This window comes from Lynx rufus, unplaced genomic scaffold, assembly GCF_022079265.1.
Source record: "Lynx rufus isolate CCGP_SWC_20201006 ecotype Redwood Valley unplaced genomic scaffold, mLynRuf1.p SCAF_10, whole genome shotgun sequence".
In the NCBI taxonomy this organism is placed as follows: domain Eukaryota; kingdom Metazoa; phylum Chordata; class Mammalia; order Carnivora; family Felidae; genus Lynx; species Lynx rufus.
In genome coordinates this window covers 24,705,149-24,723,843 of record NW_025814824.1, presented here as the reverse complement: position 1 = coordinate 24,723,843, position 18,695 = coordinate 24,705,149, and the positions used below count along the sequence as shown (strand labels likewise).

Sequence of the window (18,695 nt, the reverse complement as noted above, 5' to 3'; positions counted from 1 at the left end):
AAAATCGTTATAAGGAGAGTATCTAATAGATTAAATAGGTACTTACAACATTGAGGATTGACTCCACTAAGTTGTCATTTCCTCTTGCCTAGAAACTTACAGTAGCTTGTTGGTGAGTCTCCCCACTTCTCTGGCTGCTCCCTCCCAGACATTCATTCACTCCTACAGCAGTCTCTGAAAAAAACATTAATCAGATCATGTTACCCTCTATTTGAAACTAATAGCTCCCCATTGATCTTAGACTTTCATAACATGGCCTTGAGGCCCTGTGTGCTCTCCTGCCAGGAGAGCACACCCCTGATCTTATACTCTTCATTGACCCAGAGTTGGTAGGAAATGGTCAGGTGGGGATTTTTCTCTTCCACAGCTGTCAGCAACATCTGAGTTCTACCTACCTCTCCATTCTGATGTGTTCTTTCCTCCTTGGTAGCTTGACTCTTGTCATACCGACTTTTTAGTTCCTTGACCGTGTTGTTACATTTTTTTCCCCTGCCTCAGGACTTTGCAGTTTGTTCTTGCTACCTGGAATGCCTCCTACTCGGCCTCTTCCCACTCATCCCTTAATTTCCATGCAAAGATCACTTTCTCAGAGAAGTATCCTTGATTGTCTAGACTAGATTGGTATTCCCTGTTGTATTTTTTCATAGCACTCTGTTTTTTGATCGTAATTCATCAAAATTTAGTATTTATGTGATTATTTGATTAATGCTTGTTTCTAAAACTAAAACTAAAGACAATGTGTGATTGTTCATCATTGTTATCAAAGCCTAGCACATAGTTTGGGCTCAGTAAATATTTGTTTACAAATGAATCTAGACCATTATGCACAATAATAGGTATTTAATAATAGCTGCCAGTTATTGAGCCTTTATTGGGTGCAGTATATACATAACCTCATGGCTTCCTGCCCTTCTCACAGCTTTGTCTTAAACTGCTCTTCTCTTAGGTTACCACTTTCCAAGCACAACTCTTGAGTGCTTCAGAATGTTCCACTTGTTTCTGGTTGCTGGAACGTAATTCTTCTACAATAGCTTTTCTCAGCTGATCATCTCCATCTAAACCACAGAACACAGAATGACTGTCGTGTGATTATCCATTTTTCTCAAAGATTGTTCACAAGTAATACAATTTTAAATGCATAGGAAAGAAGTTAGTACAGTCAGTGGTGTGCTGGTAAATGTTTGTCAACCACTTCTTCAGGAAAGTCAGCACTGAATTGTAGTGTTTGCTGATTATCACGGTGTAAATACTCTTACCCTGTCAGAAATTAAGCTACCAGTATTAAAACTGGCTCTCAAAATTCCTGAAAACTTAGCAGTCTGAGCTGGTAGGAGCTATTGATTATAGTGGATAGATAACCTTAAGTTATATGGATACCTGCCTTAAGGTGTCTATATGGTGCTTTAAGGTATCTCTATATATAATTGGAGGCGCAACTATACTGGGCCTTCATGTCCATTTACTTATGTTATTATTTATGATTGCTTTCAGAGTGACCATATGATCCACAGAACTGAAAATATTTATTCTCTAGCCCTCTACAGAAAGTTTGCTGACTTCTGCCTTAAGGCATTAGGGCTTACTATTCTAGATCTTGTCATGTTAGTGCTCAAAACCTTTCTCACTAGAAAATTTTACCATGGCTTAAGTATAGTGTTGTTCAGTAGAAATTTAATGTAAGCCTCATGTAACTTAAATTTTTCATAGTCACTTAAAAGAATAGTGAAAAAGTTTTTTATTGTGGTTAAAATACACTTAACCATTTTTTAAATAGGTTTTCTTAACGTCCATTTTTGAGGGAGGAAGGGAGAGAGAGAGAGCGCGCACCCCTATGTGTGGGGGAGGGGCAGAGAGAAGAATGAGACACTGAATGGGAAGCAGGCTCCAGGCTCTGAGCTGTCTCAGAGCCCAACGTGGGGCTCAAACTCATGAGCCATGAGATCATGACCTGAGGTGAAGTTGGATGCTCAACTGACTGAGCCACCCAGGCACCCCTTAAATACACTCAACCATTTTTAAGTGTGTAATTCAGTGACATTTTTGTACAACCATTACCACCATCCGTCTACAGAATTCTTTTCATCATGCAAAACTGTACCTTATTTATTAAACAATAACTTTATATTATTCAACAATAACTACCCATTCCCCTCCCACCAGCCCCTGACAACAAGCATCCTACTTTCTGTCTCTGAATTTGACTACTCTAGGTATCTCATAAAAGTGGAATCATAAGTATTTGTCCTTTTAAGACTTATTTCACTTTGTATAAAGTCCTCAAGTTTCATCACTGTTGTAGCAGATGTTAGAATTTCCTTCCTTTTTAAGGCTGAATAACACTGTATTGTATGTACTTGCCACGTTTTGTGTATCCATTCATCGGTTGATGGACACTTGCATTGGTCTACCTTTTGGGTATTGTAATTTTAATAATATGTTTTGTTTAATCCAGTATATCCTAAATATCATTTCAACATGTAAATAGACTTTAAAAATGAGATATTTTACCTTTTTTTCATACTAAGTCTTCAAAATTTGGTGTGTATTTTATACTTACAGCACATCTCAATTTGGACTAGCCACATGTGGCGAATCACATAGCACAGCTAATAGAGTCTTCATGTTTTGCTCCCTGCCAATCTCTTCTCTATTATTCACTGCATTTCAGCCATCTGTATGTCTTTCTTACCCCAAATATCACTCACTAGCTCTTTGCCTCTCTGGGCCTTTAACAATGCTGCTAATGATAGTAACATAATAGCTAGTATTTATTCTAGGCTTATCAAGGTGTAATACAGTACCTTTTTTTTTTTTTTAAGTTTCACAACTTTATTTTATTTATTTTTTAAATGTTGATTTATTTATTTTGAGAGAGAGTACAGGTGCCTGTGCACACCCGAGCAGGGGAGGGACAGAAAGACGGGATCCCAATCAGGCTCTGAAGTGTCAGTTTGGAGCCCGATATGGGACTTCATATCACAAACTGTGAGATTGTGACCTGAGCTGAAATCAAAAGTCAGGCTCTTAACCCACTGAGCCACGCAGGAGCCCCAAGTTTCACAACTTTATGATGAAAGTATTATTTACCCCCTCCCCCTTTTTTTTAAATGAAGAAACAGACTCAGGTTGATGTGATCAAATTCATTTACCTATTAAATAGTGGAGCCTAGATTCAAACCCAGTGACTAACTTTGGAGCTCACACCTAACCACTACTCCAGGCTGTCTTGACTTTTCTCTGGCTGGATTTAGAGCCTTAAAGTTTATTTATTTATATTTTAAAAAGGTTTTATTTAAATTCCAGTTAGTTATTACACAGTTTAGCTAACATATTATTAGTTTCAGGTGTACAATACAATGATTAAAATTTATTTAAATGTTTATCAGAGTTTGATTGGATTTACCAGTTTATCAGAGTTTGATTGGACTTACCAAACTTACCAGTTATTTGTGATACCATTTTGTGATTATATGGACTTTATCCTCCCTATCCCATACTGAATTTGCAGGGGTAGGGGCTGTCTTGCTTACCTCCTAATCCCATGGTGCTTGGCACATACTGAGTAATACTGGTATTTATTGAGTGAGCAAATAGTGTTTTAAAGATTTATTTGCAATATTTTGTACTTATTTGAGGATATTTTTAACTGTGATTTGCTTACAAAAATGTGGTTTATTTTTAGTGTAATTAAATGTCTAATGGCATTATTTCAGTTTTTTCTGTGAGAACAGCTTCCACTATTTAAAAATATTTTTCATTAAATTCGGATTGGAATTTTTTTAGGGACTAAAGTTGATATCATCTGTAAATCTGTTTGATGCAAAAAGTTTTGGGTTAGCATACAGAACGTTCCATTCATTATAGGTATCATAATGTGTATATGTGTGTTCCTTTGATTTGCAGAATATTTTCATTACCCCAGAAGATCTGAACTCTGTTTTTTCCAGGTAGATTTTGCTATTATGAGCTAGTTTGATGTCTTCTAGATATGACAACATAGACTGCTTAGTTTACTTACTTACTGGTTAAGCAGCTGCTATAGATTCTAGACTTGGGTGTAATGGATTTGATAAAAAATTTCATAGCTTTTAAACTCTTGGAGATTCTGCCTAGAAAAGTATTTATCTGTGTACTCATATATAATATTCTATTTATTCTTGTTAGGCAAATGGATCGTTACCCACACTGTACTGTCTTCACTTGTTTGTTGTCTTTCCATATTGGCATATGTGGAACTAACTTATTCCACTATTATTTATTTATTATTCATAAAAGTTTTGTTAGTATTTTGAGAAAGGGGGAAATGTATATTGGCATATTAATGTAAGTATATTGAAATGTGGTCTGCAGTTTGGAGAGAACATAGACTCTGGAATTGGAGAGATCTTTGAGCAAGGTGCTTTTACCTTTGAGCCTCATTGGCAACATTTTTTTTTTTTATTTAACTTTATTTTTTATTTTTTAAAATTTACATCCAAATTAGTATATAGCGAAGCAATGATTTCAGTAGATTCCTTAATGCCCCTTACCCATTTAGCCCATCCCCCCTCCCACAACCCGTCCAGAAACCCTCAGTTTGTTCTCCATATTTATGAGTCTCTTTTGTTCTGTCCCCCTCCCTGTTTTTATATTATTTTTGTTACCCTTCCCTTATGCTCATCTGTTTTGTCTCTTAAAGTCCTCATATCAGTGAAGTTATATGATTTTTGTCTTTCTCTGACTGACTAATTTCACTTAGCATAATACCCTCCAGTTCCATCCACATCATTGGCAACATTTCTAACATGTGATATAATACTTGCTTCACTAGATTGTTTGGAGGGTTTCATGAGATAATATGTATAAAGTACCTGGCTCAGAGTTACATGCTCTACTTGTATTGGTTTCATTCCTCCTTCACCCTTTTGTTAGCTAGTGAATGGAGTCTTAATTTTTTACAGTAGAAGGAAGCTTTAATAGTATCCTAGCATGTGAATAGTCGAACATTTAGTTTGCTATTCTTTGTCAGATTTAAATCATAGAAACTCTTAAAAATATTTTATGTATTTTATGTAAAAATATTTTATGTGTATTTTATGGATAATGTATCATATTTATGGCTGAGTGTTCAATTTTATAAGAAGGTGCCCTTTTCCTATGTAGTTGTCTGTGTCTCTCGTTATTTCTCATACTTGACATCTTTGTGTAAGATTTATGCAATGTTTTTTAATGAGAATACTAACAAGGTTACTCAGACAGACATCAGGTATTTGGAGAGATAACTGGATGAGCTATTACATGAGATGATTTATTGAATATGGAGTTTTTTCAAGAGATCTTAGCAATATTGAATGAGGAACTGATTGAAAGACTTGGTGACTTAGGAAACAAATAGCAAATGTTTGAATGCAGTATATTATTAGATAACTAGAAAATTCTTGCTGAATGCTATTAATATGTGGTTCTGCAAGAAATACAATTAATATGTATGTTTTAGTATTCAGAGTTTCTTTGTAAAGGTTGCAAAGTGTTTCTACTTGCCCCCCCCCCCCATAAAAGGCAAGGTTCGATTGTGGGATATTTGTAAAGGATGATAGTTTTTCTTTTAGCCAACTTAAAATCAGATTAACTTAATTTTAAATGGTTATAATTCAGTTTATATTCACATAATTGGGTTAGAATGTAGAGTGCGTGTGAGTACTCTGCCCCCAGGCATTTTACATATATCTCTTAATTCTCCCATCAACCCTGCAGAATAAATATTACCTCCATTTTACTGATAAGGAAACCTCAGGTCAGAGTGTCCTCAAGGTAACAACTTGTAAGTGGCAAAACCAAGATTTGAATTCAGGTCTAAATGTTTCAAAAACATTCTTTGTTTCTTACCAGTTTGTTCCCTCCCCTCACTGCAAGTGTGTGTGTGTGTGTGTGTGTGTGTGTGTGTGTGTGTGCGCGCGCGCGCGCAAGAGAGAGAGAGAGAGAGAGAGATTTTCTTCCTCCAGTCAGTCAAGAACAGGGAATCAAGTGAAGTGGGCCCTGAACAGCTGAGATTGTTCTCATAAAAGTTGATATACTAAAGCATACATTTTCATTTCAGATTATCTCAGCATTCTATTTTATATGGGTTTCTAATTCTTGATTACCTATTTGCCTCTTGCTCCCCTTAAAAATAGTAAATTTAGAGGGAAGAGGAGGTATGCTGTCAAGCTAAGAACTGACAGCCTGGTAAAAAAGCAGATACAGGACACCTTAAGAGTGAATCTGAAACAGTATCACTGTATTGCAGAACAGCAATTGATATATGCAGCAGTAACTCAGCACTATCAAAAAGTTTCATTATATTCAGTAGAATGTAAAATAATTTTGGTGATCACACAGGGGTAAACTTCGGTTAGCTGGATAATCGATAACATCTGTCTTTGGATGATGTTGAGAGAAGTGGCTCCCGACTGTTTTGTACATGCTGGGTTGATTTCAAACCATTAACTTAAATTACTTACGTGATTTTGATTCTACTGGTTATTGGGAAAATGTCTAGTACTTCAGGTTTTCAACTGTTTGGCCCATTGGTTATTACTGTAGGTTGTCAGTGCAAGAACAGAATAGGAAACTTACAGGAAATATGGATCCTTAGAGGCCTATTCTAGCATATATTTTTCATTTTGAGTTAGTGGTTGCCACGTGGGCCTAAGGACAAAAATAGGAATATCTATCTATCTAGTTTAGAAATAACTAAAGGAAATTACAAAAATCTTTCCTTTATGGTTAAGATTCTTCCCTAGGTAGATGGAAACATTTTATATAATTTGTTGCATAAGTTTTATGTTGCTGCAAAGGAATAATATCTGTGGACTGTCTAAAACAGCTTTGACAATTTTCAAGATTGCTATTTTTTTCTTCTTTTTTTAATGTTTATTTTTGAGAGAGAGACAGAGACAGAGACTGAGCACAAGTGGGGGAGGGGCTGAGGGAGAGGGAGACACAGAATCCGAAGCAGGCTCCAGGCTCCAAGCTGTCAGCATAGAGCCCAACATGGGGCTTGAGCTCACGAACCATGAGAACATGACCTGAGCCATGAGAACATGACCTGAGCCGAAGTCGGACGCTTAACCGACTGAGCCACCCAGGCACCCTCCCCCCCCTTTTTTTTCTGTCAATAGTGTTTAGTCTCTGATTTTCTCTTGTTCAGTAAAAGTGTGATATAATAAATAAAACAGACATGGAGGTAAAAGTTCAAATGTTGGAAATGTTTTTGGAAATTTTGAAGCCACTATAAGCTGAAACTATTTCCCTCTACCTAAATGGTTCAGAATAAGAGTTTAAGGAAATCTGAAGTATGCAGAGTTTGGGCCTTTCTATAAAAACATAACATTGTTTACATTGATCATATTTGGATTAAAGTTTTCTAAAATACAGCATAGAGTATTGGAAAAGCATATCATATCTATTTGAAATGGTACAATTAAAAGTAAGGTTTATTCACTTTTGTTTTAAATGGAATGGCAGGCAGCTGAATTGAATTGTTAATTCCTTGGTTTTTGCTAGTTTATTCCAAGCTTTGGATAATTTACTCAGAATAGTCACTTCAGTCTTCTATAATATTACATTAGTCTTCTAATTGGGTTCATAGTGGTTCTGATGTCTCAGTTGTTTGACATTGGTTCAAAATTTACAATTTATTTTTATAAGAACTGGATTATAATTGATAGATTCTACAGTTTCCCTTTGTCTAGTACCAGAGGTATAGTTGAACTCTCTCACCATTTCTAACATGATGTTTTCCAAGTTTGACTATGAAGTGCTATGAACTCCTACTCCAATTGCCTTAGGTGCCCCTGAGAACCAAGAGTTCCATGAGATTGGAGGATCCTATTTCAACAGTGCTGGAATTCTGTAAGAGAAAGTGTTTTTTTATGGGTCTGTCAGGACTCGTTTGGTTTCTGGGGGTTTTGTTGTGAGGATTGAATGAGATAATGTGTGTACGGTGCCAGGCACATTTTTGCTGCTTAATCAAATAATGATTCATGTAAACGCTTTTTCAACTGTGTATCATGCATCTAGTCTGTCCAGAAAGCTCTGATTATCCTTCAGATACTGACATTAGGAGGATTCCAGTCCTTAAATATTACTAAGGGCTCAACTGAACTATTCACTGCTGTTCTTTAGGCTTTTGAGGTTATGGCTCTTTTGTATCACCTGCCTTAACTGTCTCTGCCAGATATGATGCTCACAGGCAACACCATGTCTTATTTTGGGGTGATTGTCTCTGTTGTGATTTCCATGTCTTGTATCTGGTCCACTACCTAAAACTAGAGCATCTTCATCTTCAGTTCCTTTCAGATAACCTACCACAGACAAGGTAGATATGTTAGTTATGTTAGCTTCCTGGCCAGTTGAGTCATTTGAAATTGGAGTGCCCAGGAAAATTGGTCTCCTGTGTTTTGATTTCTTTCTGTTTCTTAGTGTAGGGTATTCACAATCAACTATTATACCTATTTTTAATTGATGTATAGTACAGAAGAATGCACCCATCATGAATGTACGGTTCCATGTATTAGCACAAAGGTCCAATCCCGCAGAAGTCACCTTGTGATCCCTTACAGCCACCACCTCCCAGAGGTAACTACTATCCTCACTTTTGACATTATGGATTTTGTCTCTCCCTTTATAAAAATTTTATATATAAATGAAATCACACAATTTATCTTTATTTGTGATTGGGTTTGCTCTGCATTGAGGGATCCATGATGACATGTGGCTGTAGTTCATTTGTTGTCATTGTGTGTAATATCTTAAGTATACCACAGTTCTATAGTTGAAGCACAGTTGGATTGTGTAATGTTTTTGGCTAATAACAAAGAATACTGGTTTGAGCTTCCTTGAACATGTCTGTTGGTGTACCTGTGGACACATAATTTGTTAGATAAAATACCATAAGTGAAATTGTTGTGTCAGTAGGGTAAGCATAGGTTCAGCTTCTACTTCAAAATATTTTTCCAAAACATACCAATTTATGTTTCTACCTGTAATGTATGTGGATTCCACATCCTCTACAACACTTTCCTGACCTTTTGAGTTGAATCATCCTGTGAGTGTATCACTGGTTTTAATTTGAAGTTACCTGATTGTTAATTAATTAGGATAAGTACCTTTTCCTGTGTGTTAGCCATTTAGCTTTTATTTTGTGAGTTCTCGTTTTAGTCTCTTGATAATTTTTTAATTGGGTTTTGACTTGTTGATTTGTACACGTCCTGTATGAAGTCTGGATTCAAGCTCTCTTGATTGTTGGTGTTTTAGGTATTTTCTCTCTGTTGCTTATCTGATAATGATAGTTCAATTTATTTTGCCTTTTCTTTTTTAGTGTTTATTTTTGAGAGACAGGGACAGAGCATGAGTAGGGGTGGGGCGTAGAGAGAGGGAGACACAGAATCTGAAACAGGCTCCAGGCTCAGAGCTGTCAGCACAGAGCCCGACGCAGGGCTTGAACCCACGACCGTGGGATCGTGACCCAAGCTGAAGTCTGGTGCTTAACCATCTGAGCCAGCCAGGCACCCCTGCCTTTTTTTTTTAATGGTTACATCTTTTTGGGTACCACTTAGGAAATCTTTTACAGTTGTACCAGAACTTTATTGACTTCTCTCGTTGACATTATTTTATTGCACGATAGTGTTAAAAAAAAATTTTTTTTTTTAACGTTTATTTATTTTTGAGGCAGGGAGAGACAGAGCATGAACAGGGGAGGGTCAGAGAGAGGGAGACACAGAATATGAAGCAGGCTCCAGGCTCTGAGCTGTCAGCACAGAGCCCGACACGGGGCTGGAACTCACAGACTGTGAGATCATGACCTGAGCTGAAGTCGGATGCTCAACTGACTGAGCCACCCACGTGCCCCAACATGAAGTTGTTTTTAAATCCAGTCTGGTTGTCTTTTTAACATACCGTCTGTTAATGTAATTGCTGCTAAATTTGGTTTACATTTACCATTATACTGTTTGATTTTTATTTTTCCTGTTTGTTTTATACTGTTTTTTTTCTTTTGTTTTGTATTATTTCATTTATCCCCTTTATTAGGTTGGTAGATGTAAGCCTTTTTTACTATTCTTCTAGTAGTTATTCTAGAGATTATTTTATGCATTTTAATTTATAAAATGTCTAAATTGTTAAGTACTTGTACTTCTTCCGAGTTAGTGCAAGGACCTTAGAACAGTTGAGCTCCATTTAACGCACCTCTGGACTAGACTTGACTTTCTTATAACACAAGGCTGTATTATTAGTGCTTTATACAACCAATTTTCATTTTGATTTACTGGTGTATATATCCTTTCCAATTTTTATTCCTTCATTTAGGATCATTTTCTTCTGTCTGAGGAACACATTAACATTTCCTAGTAGTCTGTGTATGCCAGGTAACAAAATCTGTTTTTGTGTGTCTGAAAATGTTTTATTTTGAGGGATTTTTTTTTTTTTTTTTACTGTATGTAAAGTTTTAGGCCTGTTATAGTTTTCTAAATTTTTAATTTTTTTAATTATGGGTGATTTCAAGTCAAAGGAGTAGATACAACAATAAGTTACACATTCAGGAATCCTGTACTCAGCTTTGACTGTTGATCTTAAAGGCAGTCTTGTTTCAGGTATACTTTCCCTTAAGGTACCTCCCTCTTCCTCATCATTTTGATGCCTCTCTCATGTATTATATTATTTCATCCCTTAATATTTCAGCATGTATCTCTAAAAAATAAGGAGCCTTTTTAAAAGACATCAATACATTATCCTGCCTTACCAATGAATAATTCCTTAATTTAATCAGTTCAAAATTTCCCTGTTGTCACAAAATGATTTTTTAGCATAATGATAGCATGAATTTATTACATTTTTTTTACTTTTTTCAAAAAATTTTATCTTTTAGAGCAGTTTTATAGTGAGTGGAAAGTAAAGGTTCCATAACCCCTGCTCCCCCTCACCCCCGCACTCCATAGTAGTACATTTGTTACAATTTATGGACCTCAACTGACACATTATCACCTAAAGTCTGTACTTTAAGATTCACTCTTGGTGTTTTTACATTCTGTGGGTTTTGACAAATGTGTAATGACAGGTACTCTGCCTATTCATCTTCCTTTCCTAACCCCTAGCAACCACTGATCGTCATAATTTTGCCTTTTCTAGAATGTCGTATTGTTGGAATTATACAGTATGTGGCCTCTTCAGATTGGCTGTTTTGACTTGCTAATATGCATTTAAGTTTCCTTCATGTCTTTTCATGATTTTATAAATACATATCTATTTAGCACTGAAGAACATTCCATTGTTTGGATATCCCACAGTTTATTTATTCACCTGAAGAGTATCTTGGTTGTTCCTGAGTTTTGACAGTAATGAATAAAACTATAAACATCTTTTTGCAGGTTTTTTGTGTGGACATAAGTTTGCAGCTTTTATCATTTGTCAATACTTCTTAGCTTCTGATTTTCTCCTTTTGTGTGGACATAAGTTTTTAACTTCCTTGAGTAAATGCCAAGGAACACAATTGCTGGATCAAATGGTAAGAGTATTGTTTGGCTTTATAAGAAGCTGCCAAACTGTCTTCCAAAGTGACTAAACCAAATGGTACATCATCAGCATGAATGAGTTCCTGTTCTACATCCTTGCTTGCAATAAGAGTATGGTGCGATCTCCTTGTTTCATATTTTAGTTCCCTAGTAGCATATGATGTGGAATATCTTTCACAGGCTTGTTTGCATTTTGTATTATCATCTTTGGTGAGGTATCAAAGTCTTTTGCCCTTTTTTTTTTTAATTTGGGTATTTTAATTGGTTGTTATCTTGAGTTTTAGTTCTTCATATATTTTGGATAACAGTCCTTTATCTGATGGATCTTTTGCAGATAATTTTTGTCAGTCTGGTTTGTTTTCTCATTTGCTTAAAAAGACTTCTTGGGGGGCGCATGGGTGGCTAAGTCGGTTAAGCGTCTGACTCTTGATTTCAGCTCAGGTCATGATCTCCTGGTTCATGAGTTTCAGCCCCACGTCTGGCTCTGACCTTGACAGTGTGGAACCTGCTTGAGATTCTCTCTCTGCCTTTCCCCAGCTTACTCTCTTTCTCTCTCCCTCTCCCTCCCTCCCTCTCCCTCTCCCTCCCTCCCAAAATAAAGAGATTTCTTTCTGAAGTGGGATGTGGGTAAGGCTCATACATTGCAAGGGACTGATAAATTGCTTGTTTTTGTTGTTTTTCTTTTCCAGTATCTATGCCATTCTTTCTTTTCCTGCCTTCTTGCCTCGACTGGGACTTTCAATACTATGTTGAGTAGAGTAGGGGTGATTGAGTGTTGAGTAGAGTAGTGGTGATTGTGGGGGTAGTGGTGATTCGGGGCAGGGGGGGACATCCTTGCTTTGTTCCTTATCTTAGTGGGAAAGCATTCAGTTGTTCACTGTTAAGTATGATGTTAACTGCAGATATTTCCTACATGCACTTTATCAGGTCTAAGTGGTTCCCTTTTATTCCTTTTTTTTTTTTAATTTTTAAAATGTTTTTAAATTTATTTTTGAGAGAGAGAGAGACAAAGCATGAGCGGGGGAGGGTCAGAGAGCGAGGAGACACAGAATCTGAACCAGGCTCCAGGCTCTGAGCCATCAGCACAGAGCTTGACGAGGGGCTTGAACTCACGAACCATGAGATCATGACCTGAGCTGAAGTTGGACGCTTAACTGACTGAGCCACCCAGGAACCCCTCCAGGGTTTTTTTTATTACCCAATTTATGGTCTATCTTGGTGAGTGTTCCTTGTGCACTTAAAATTTCATCTACAGGTTTTTCTTTGCTTTTTCCTCCTTAGCAACTTATTTGTTGAGGACTTTTTGCATGTGTGTGTGGTTGTATCCTTTTGATGACATTTAATATGTTTCTTTATCTACATTTTTGGGGAGCATCTGTTATACCTAGAGCGGACAGTGGTCCTTACACTTAAGTGTACATCAGAATCATCTGGGAAGTTTGTTAGATTATAGATTGCTGAGCCCCATCCCTGGGGTTTCTGATTTGGTTAATATGGGGTGGGGACTGAGAATGTGCATTTCCACCAAGTTAACCTAGTACTAGTGAATGCTGCTCATCTGCGGACAGAACTTTGAGAACTATAGCCCTGGTGCAGTTTTGCAACCTTGTCGTTAGTGACATTTTGAATTGGATAGTTCTTTGTTGTTGGTGCTGCCCTGGGCATTGTAGGGTGTTTAGCAGCATGTCTGGTCTCTACCCACCAGGCGCCAGTGGTACTGACCCTTATTGTGACAAGCAGAAATGTCTTCAGACTTTGTCAAATGTGTCCCAGGGTTGATAGGGACACTCACCCCCATTGGGTACCACTGCTATAGGGTAACTGGGAAGAACTCTTATGTCCATATCTGTAAGTTTTTTCTTTTATAATAGTTAGATTTTTCTTGGAGACACTATAATATTATAGTCTTCCTGCCTGATGGTGAAGGCCTCCCTCCCTGCATTGTCTCATCGATGTGAAGTGAAGGGGGAAAGACTGAGCATGTAGTATGTCTGCGTTTAATCTTCATTTTAGTATGTACTCCTGCTTTCAGTGTGCCTTGTGCATTCTTTAGTCCAAGGACTTTGTTCCCTTTCTAGAGAGGAAGAAAATCCTCCAGTCTTTTGTTGGGCTTGAGGAAGCAATTGCTTGCTTAGAGTATGTTTCTTGTTTCTGAGGCTTTGAAGTAATCAGCATTGTTTTAAGCCTTAGGCATCTCTCACTTCATTACCCCCTGCCCTCAGCTTCTGGGGGTACCAGTATTGGTCTTCTGGGAATTCTACATATGCTGGGGACTGATCTAGCTATTAGCTTTCTGCATTGCCAGTTCAGGGTTCAGTTCTCTTGGGTCTGCTAAATTAATTGACCCAGGTGCCCAGCTGATGTCCAGCTTTAAAATTGTCTTCCATTTGAGACTAAAAGGTCTCAATTTGTTCTGTCATCTCTTTTTGCTAATCCTATCTCTGAAAGAGATTTGTATCTGGACTACATAAAGAATTTTTGCAACTCCTTAATAAAAAGACAAGTCAGTTTCAAAAAGGGCAAAGAATTTGGATAGTTCTCTAAAGAAAATATATAAGTAAGCACATGAACAGATATTCAGTGTCATTAGCTATCAGGAGAGTGCCAATCAACACCACCAGGATGGCTATAATTAAAAAGTCAGGTAATAAATATTGGTGAGGATGTGGAGAGATTGAATCCTTATACACTACTGGTGGGAATGTACAATGGCACAGCCACTTAGGATAACACTCTGGTGGTTCCTCAAATGGTTAAGACAAAGAGTTACCATATGACCTGGTAATGCTACATCTAGGTATATACTCAAGAGAAATGCAAACCTATGTCCACACAAAAACTTGTATATAAATGTTCATAGCAGCGTTATTTTATAAGAGCCCAAAGGTGGAAACAACTCAAATGCCCATCATTTGATGAATGAATAAACAAAACATCATATATCCATACAATGGAATATTATTTGGCTGTAAAAAGTAATGAAATATTGATACATGCTACAACATGAACGAACCTTGAAAACATTATGCTAGGTAAAAGAAGCCAGTTACAAAGACCACATATTATATAATTGCATTTATGTGAAATGTCAAGAATAGAGAAATCTATAGAAAGTAGATTAGTGGTTTCCTAAGGGTTGCAGTGATGAGGGAATAGAGAGGTGATACCTAAAGCGTACTGGTTTCTTTTAGAGAAGATGAAAATGTTCTAAAATTGTGTGATGATTGCACATATCTGTAAATATACTCAAAACCACTGAACTGTACACCTTAAATGGGCAAATTGTATGATATGTGAGTTATACCTCCTTAAAGCATTGGAAAATCCTTTACTATTTTAGTGGGGATTTGACAGAATGTAAATATAGATGTATTTTTTTAGTCTGGCACCTTACCTTCAAATCCTAAAATATGCCAAAATGCTATATAATTATAGGTTAGACAAACTTTCAGAATGACATTGGAAGGATATTAAAGATTCTGAAAAGGTAAGATTTTCTTCAAGGTTAAGAAACACAAGTCTAAATCTCATTTTACATATAAAATAGATTATTGTTTAGCTGGGTAGATTGGTCCTTGAAGTCAGACTTAGGTTTGAATCCTAACCTGGCAGTTAATTGGCCAAGTCATGAGAGGAGAGGGCCATATTAGAACCTTAACCTCTCTTTGTTTCAGTATCTGAAATAGGATTAAAAACCATCTATCTCAAAGTTATTGAGGATTAAAAAAGCTAGAGCAGTAGTAGCTACTATTTATTGACCCCTGTCAGTGTGCCTGATACTTGCATTTTATGTACATTTTTATTCAGTCCTTAGAAAACCACATGTTCTGCTCTTTGTATTGTTATTATTTCTAGTAGCTACCAAAGGGAGAAATGAGATGTCAGTAATAGGAGAATGGTTAAATTGTTGATTGGCCAAATTACTGATATGGTGTTTTAACAAAGATTTTTTAGTTATTTGGAAATTGCTTATTGTAGATAAAAGGATTAAAGGTCATATATTTTCAAATGAAGGAGAGTTCAGATGGAAAAGCTCCAAAATATTTACTGCAGCATAATTTTGCATTATCTTTATGAATTAAAAAAAAAAAAACAGTTGCTTACACTGAATGTTGTAACTTGATTATGGAAAATTTCATTCATACACAAAGGTAGAGTGTGATACGAACTTCTCATTTTCAACAATGATGGACATACAGCCTATCTTGTTTTATTTATATCCCTGTACGCTTTCCCTTCCCTGCCTTCTGCAAGATCTTATAAAATCTCAGAAATTATCTAACGTGGGGGTGCCTGGGTGGCTCAGTCGGTTGAGTGGCCGACTTTGGCTCAGGTCATGATCTCACCATGGCTCATGAGCTTGAGTCCCACGTCTGGCTCTGTGCTGTCTGCGCAGAGTCAGCTTCGGATTCTCTTGTCTCCCCTCTCTCTGCCTCTCCTCTGCTCATGCTCTCTCTCTCTCTCAAAAATAAATAAAACATTTAAAAAAGTTATTTAATGCATCGTCCCACTCATGACAACCAAAAATACCCCTTATATTTCTAAAACTTCCCTTGGTGATAGTGCCATCATCTGTTGAGACCCACTTTTGTAGGGTATTGGGGTAGAGTGGTTTAAAATGTAATTCTTTTCCAAATTTGGAGTGATTCCCTGAGGTAGTCTGTTCATGTAAATTCCTAGGCCTACTCACATGTCCTGATTTGGACAATGGAGTAAAGCCTAAGCACACAGGTGATTTTTATAAAAATATGAGAAAAGACTGATCTAACAGAGTAAATAAGGGTGTTTTTTTATGGTATGAAGATCTTTTTTCTGTGTTTGCATGTTATTCTTGTCCCTGGAAATCCTTTCTTCAGGTTTTCTTGGCTACTTCCAAATCTCTTTATTCATTGGAAAGCTTTCTTTAACTGCCCTTGTGCTTCCTCTCTCTCTGTACTTTGTGGTTTATTTGACTAACGCTATGGAACTGTTTTCGTTCAGGGAAAGACTTTTGCTCTGTATCTTTGCCATATGGATAATACTTTGTGTGTGTGTGTGGATAATACTTCTTGTTAATAAATGTTGAATGAAAAAGTTGGGGAAGAAAGTAAGTATGGAATGCCAAGAATATGACGGTGGCTCTATATGTATTCAATTAGAATGGAGCAGGACTGGAGATGGACATTTGAGGCATAGATTATTGTAAACTGGGTAACAGCTATGTGTGGCTTGAACTACATTTAGTACCACTGATACAGAGAGAACAAGGATATTGGGAAGAAATGAACTGTTAGGACTTAGCAGAAAGTTCAGTATAGGATATGTGTACTTACAGTAGAACCTTGGTGTTAGAGGTGAGTGCAATGTTAATACTCATTTCCCACTAGGATCAAGATACTGACAGAGAAAAGATGTATGTTTGTATCATTTGAATTACTGCCATATCTGTAGTAGGGGCCTTTTTGAGGTACCAGTAGTTACTAGACTGGGTGGTGCTATGCAAACACCTGTAATAATATTCACTTTGTTTTTTTATCTTACTTAGTTCAAGGAAGAAATCTCTAAACGTTTCAAATCACATACTGACCAACTTGTGTTGATATTTGCTGGAAAAATTTTAAAAGATCAAGATACTTTGAGTCAGCATGGAATTCATGATGGTCTTACTGTTCACCTTGTCATCAAAACGCAAAACAGGTATGTTTTTAGAAGACACAGAGCTTTAAACTGTGAAAAAATGTTTATACAGTTAACCCTTGAATAATGCAGGTGTTAGGGCCAGCAACTCTTAAGCAGTCAAAAATCAGAGTATACTTTTTGACTCCCCCAAAACTTTAATAGCTTACTGGAAGCCTTACTGGTAACATCAGCAGTTGATTAACACATGTTTTGTATGTTATACGTGTTATGTACTTCTTTCATACTATACTATAAGCTAGAGAAAAAAAATACATTTATAATACGGTATTGCCTTTATTGGAAAAAACCCAAGTATAATAAGACCTATATAGTTCAGACCCGTGTTGTTCAAGAATCATTTGTATTTCTTTTTAAAAAATAGCCAGTCTTTAAATGGCTTTCTCTGCCATTACTATTCAAATAGTTTAAAATTCATTTATTTGCTGCTATTGGTAACAAATTAAAGAAGAAAAAAATGAATGTGATTCAATAATGCTGATGCTTACACATTTGATATTTTAGGGACTTCCTCAGTATTCATTCATATCTAAATTATTTGAATTATAGGACAAATTATGTTTTTAGCTATGCTTTTTGTTTTAAGGGAGATTTTTGGACAAGTTCAGGGGTGTCTCATCTCCTTGGCAAACCACAAATGAGTAGCCATATTTCACTATCAGTTTTTAAGAGACCTTTTTACTGTGTATCACTAAGAAAAAATATTGCCAAAATCAATCTGTTGGTTTTCTTTTCACTTGAAATTTTTATATTTAGTGAAGGAGCTCTTTTAGACTTATTTTTGGATATGGTAGTTTATCAATATCACTCTTCTGCGTACATACTGAAAAAATATACGTGAGATAAATTGGTTAAATTCTTCCTAACACTATCACATTGAGTGATTCTTTTGAATCACATTTTGACTTCATAAGCATTCAGGTTTTTGCACATGTGATGAAACTCTGTACTGTGTGGAGTTTGTGGTATAGCATTTCATAAAAGATGGCTACAGTATTTTCTCCAGGAATTTCTTCCAAACTACTGATGCCCATTCTGCAAATTTTTATGCTAGATTTCCACCCCCCACCCCCCCATAGCAAATATTTGCTTCACTGATACAAAATTCATTCCTTCTTTTCCTGTTTCTATGCTTTTCTGTGTACACAGTAACTTCACTAGTACCATTTAATGGTGAAATCTTTCTGAAGACACTTTATGTGGTATTAAATACAGCATGTCTGGTATAATCATTCATTTGAAGTCCTACAGAATACATATGTGCAGGCATGGCAATTGATGACTGGTTGTCAGCAATTGTAGGACAGATTTTGATTTCAGAAGCGTTATAATGAAAAAAATGTACATCTTAGAATCAATGAAAGAAGCAGTGAGTGAGATTCAGGACTCTTAACTGGTATCACATGGAAGAGGTTTCCTATAAAGTATCTTTATTTTTTTACCTGAAGATAATATTAAGTAATTATATCCATACAAGTTATTACTGGTATT

The 18,695-nt window shown here is 36.4% G+C and overlaps 1 protein-coding gene across 4 annotated transcripts in view; it reads left to right on the top strand.

Moving 5' to 3' along the window:
* The window catches only part of UBQLN1 (ubiquilin 1), an 84,373-nt gene that overhangs the window by 5,481 nt on the left and 60,197 nt on the right, over window positions 1-18,695 (top strand). For all 4 annotated transcript variants that reach the window (XM_047102672.1, XM_047102656.1, XM_047102664.1 and 1 more), the window contains exon 2: window positions 17,053-17,204. In XM_047102672.1, the coding sequence (XP_046958628.1) occupies window positions 17,053-17,204 (152 nt within the window). The remainder of the gene's footprint in view (window positions 1-17,052; window positions 17,205-18,695) is intronic.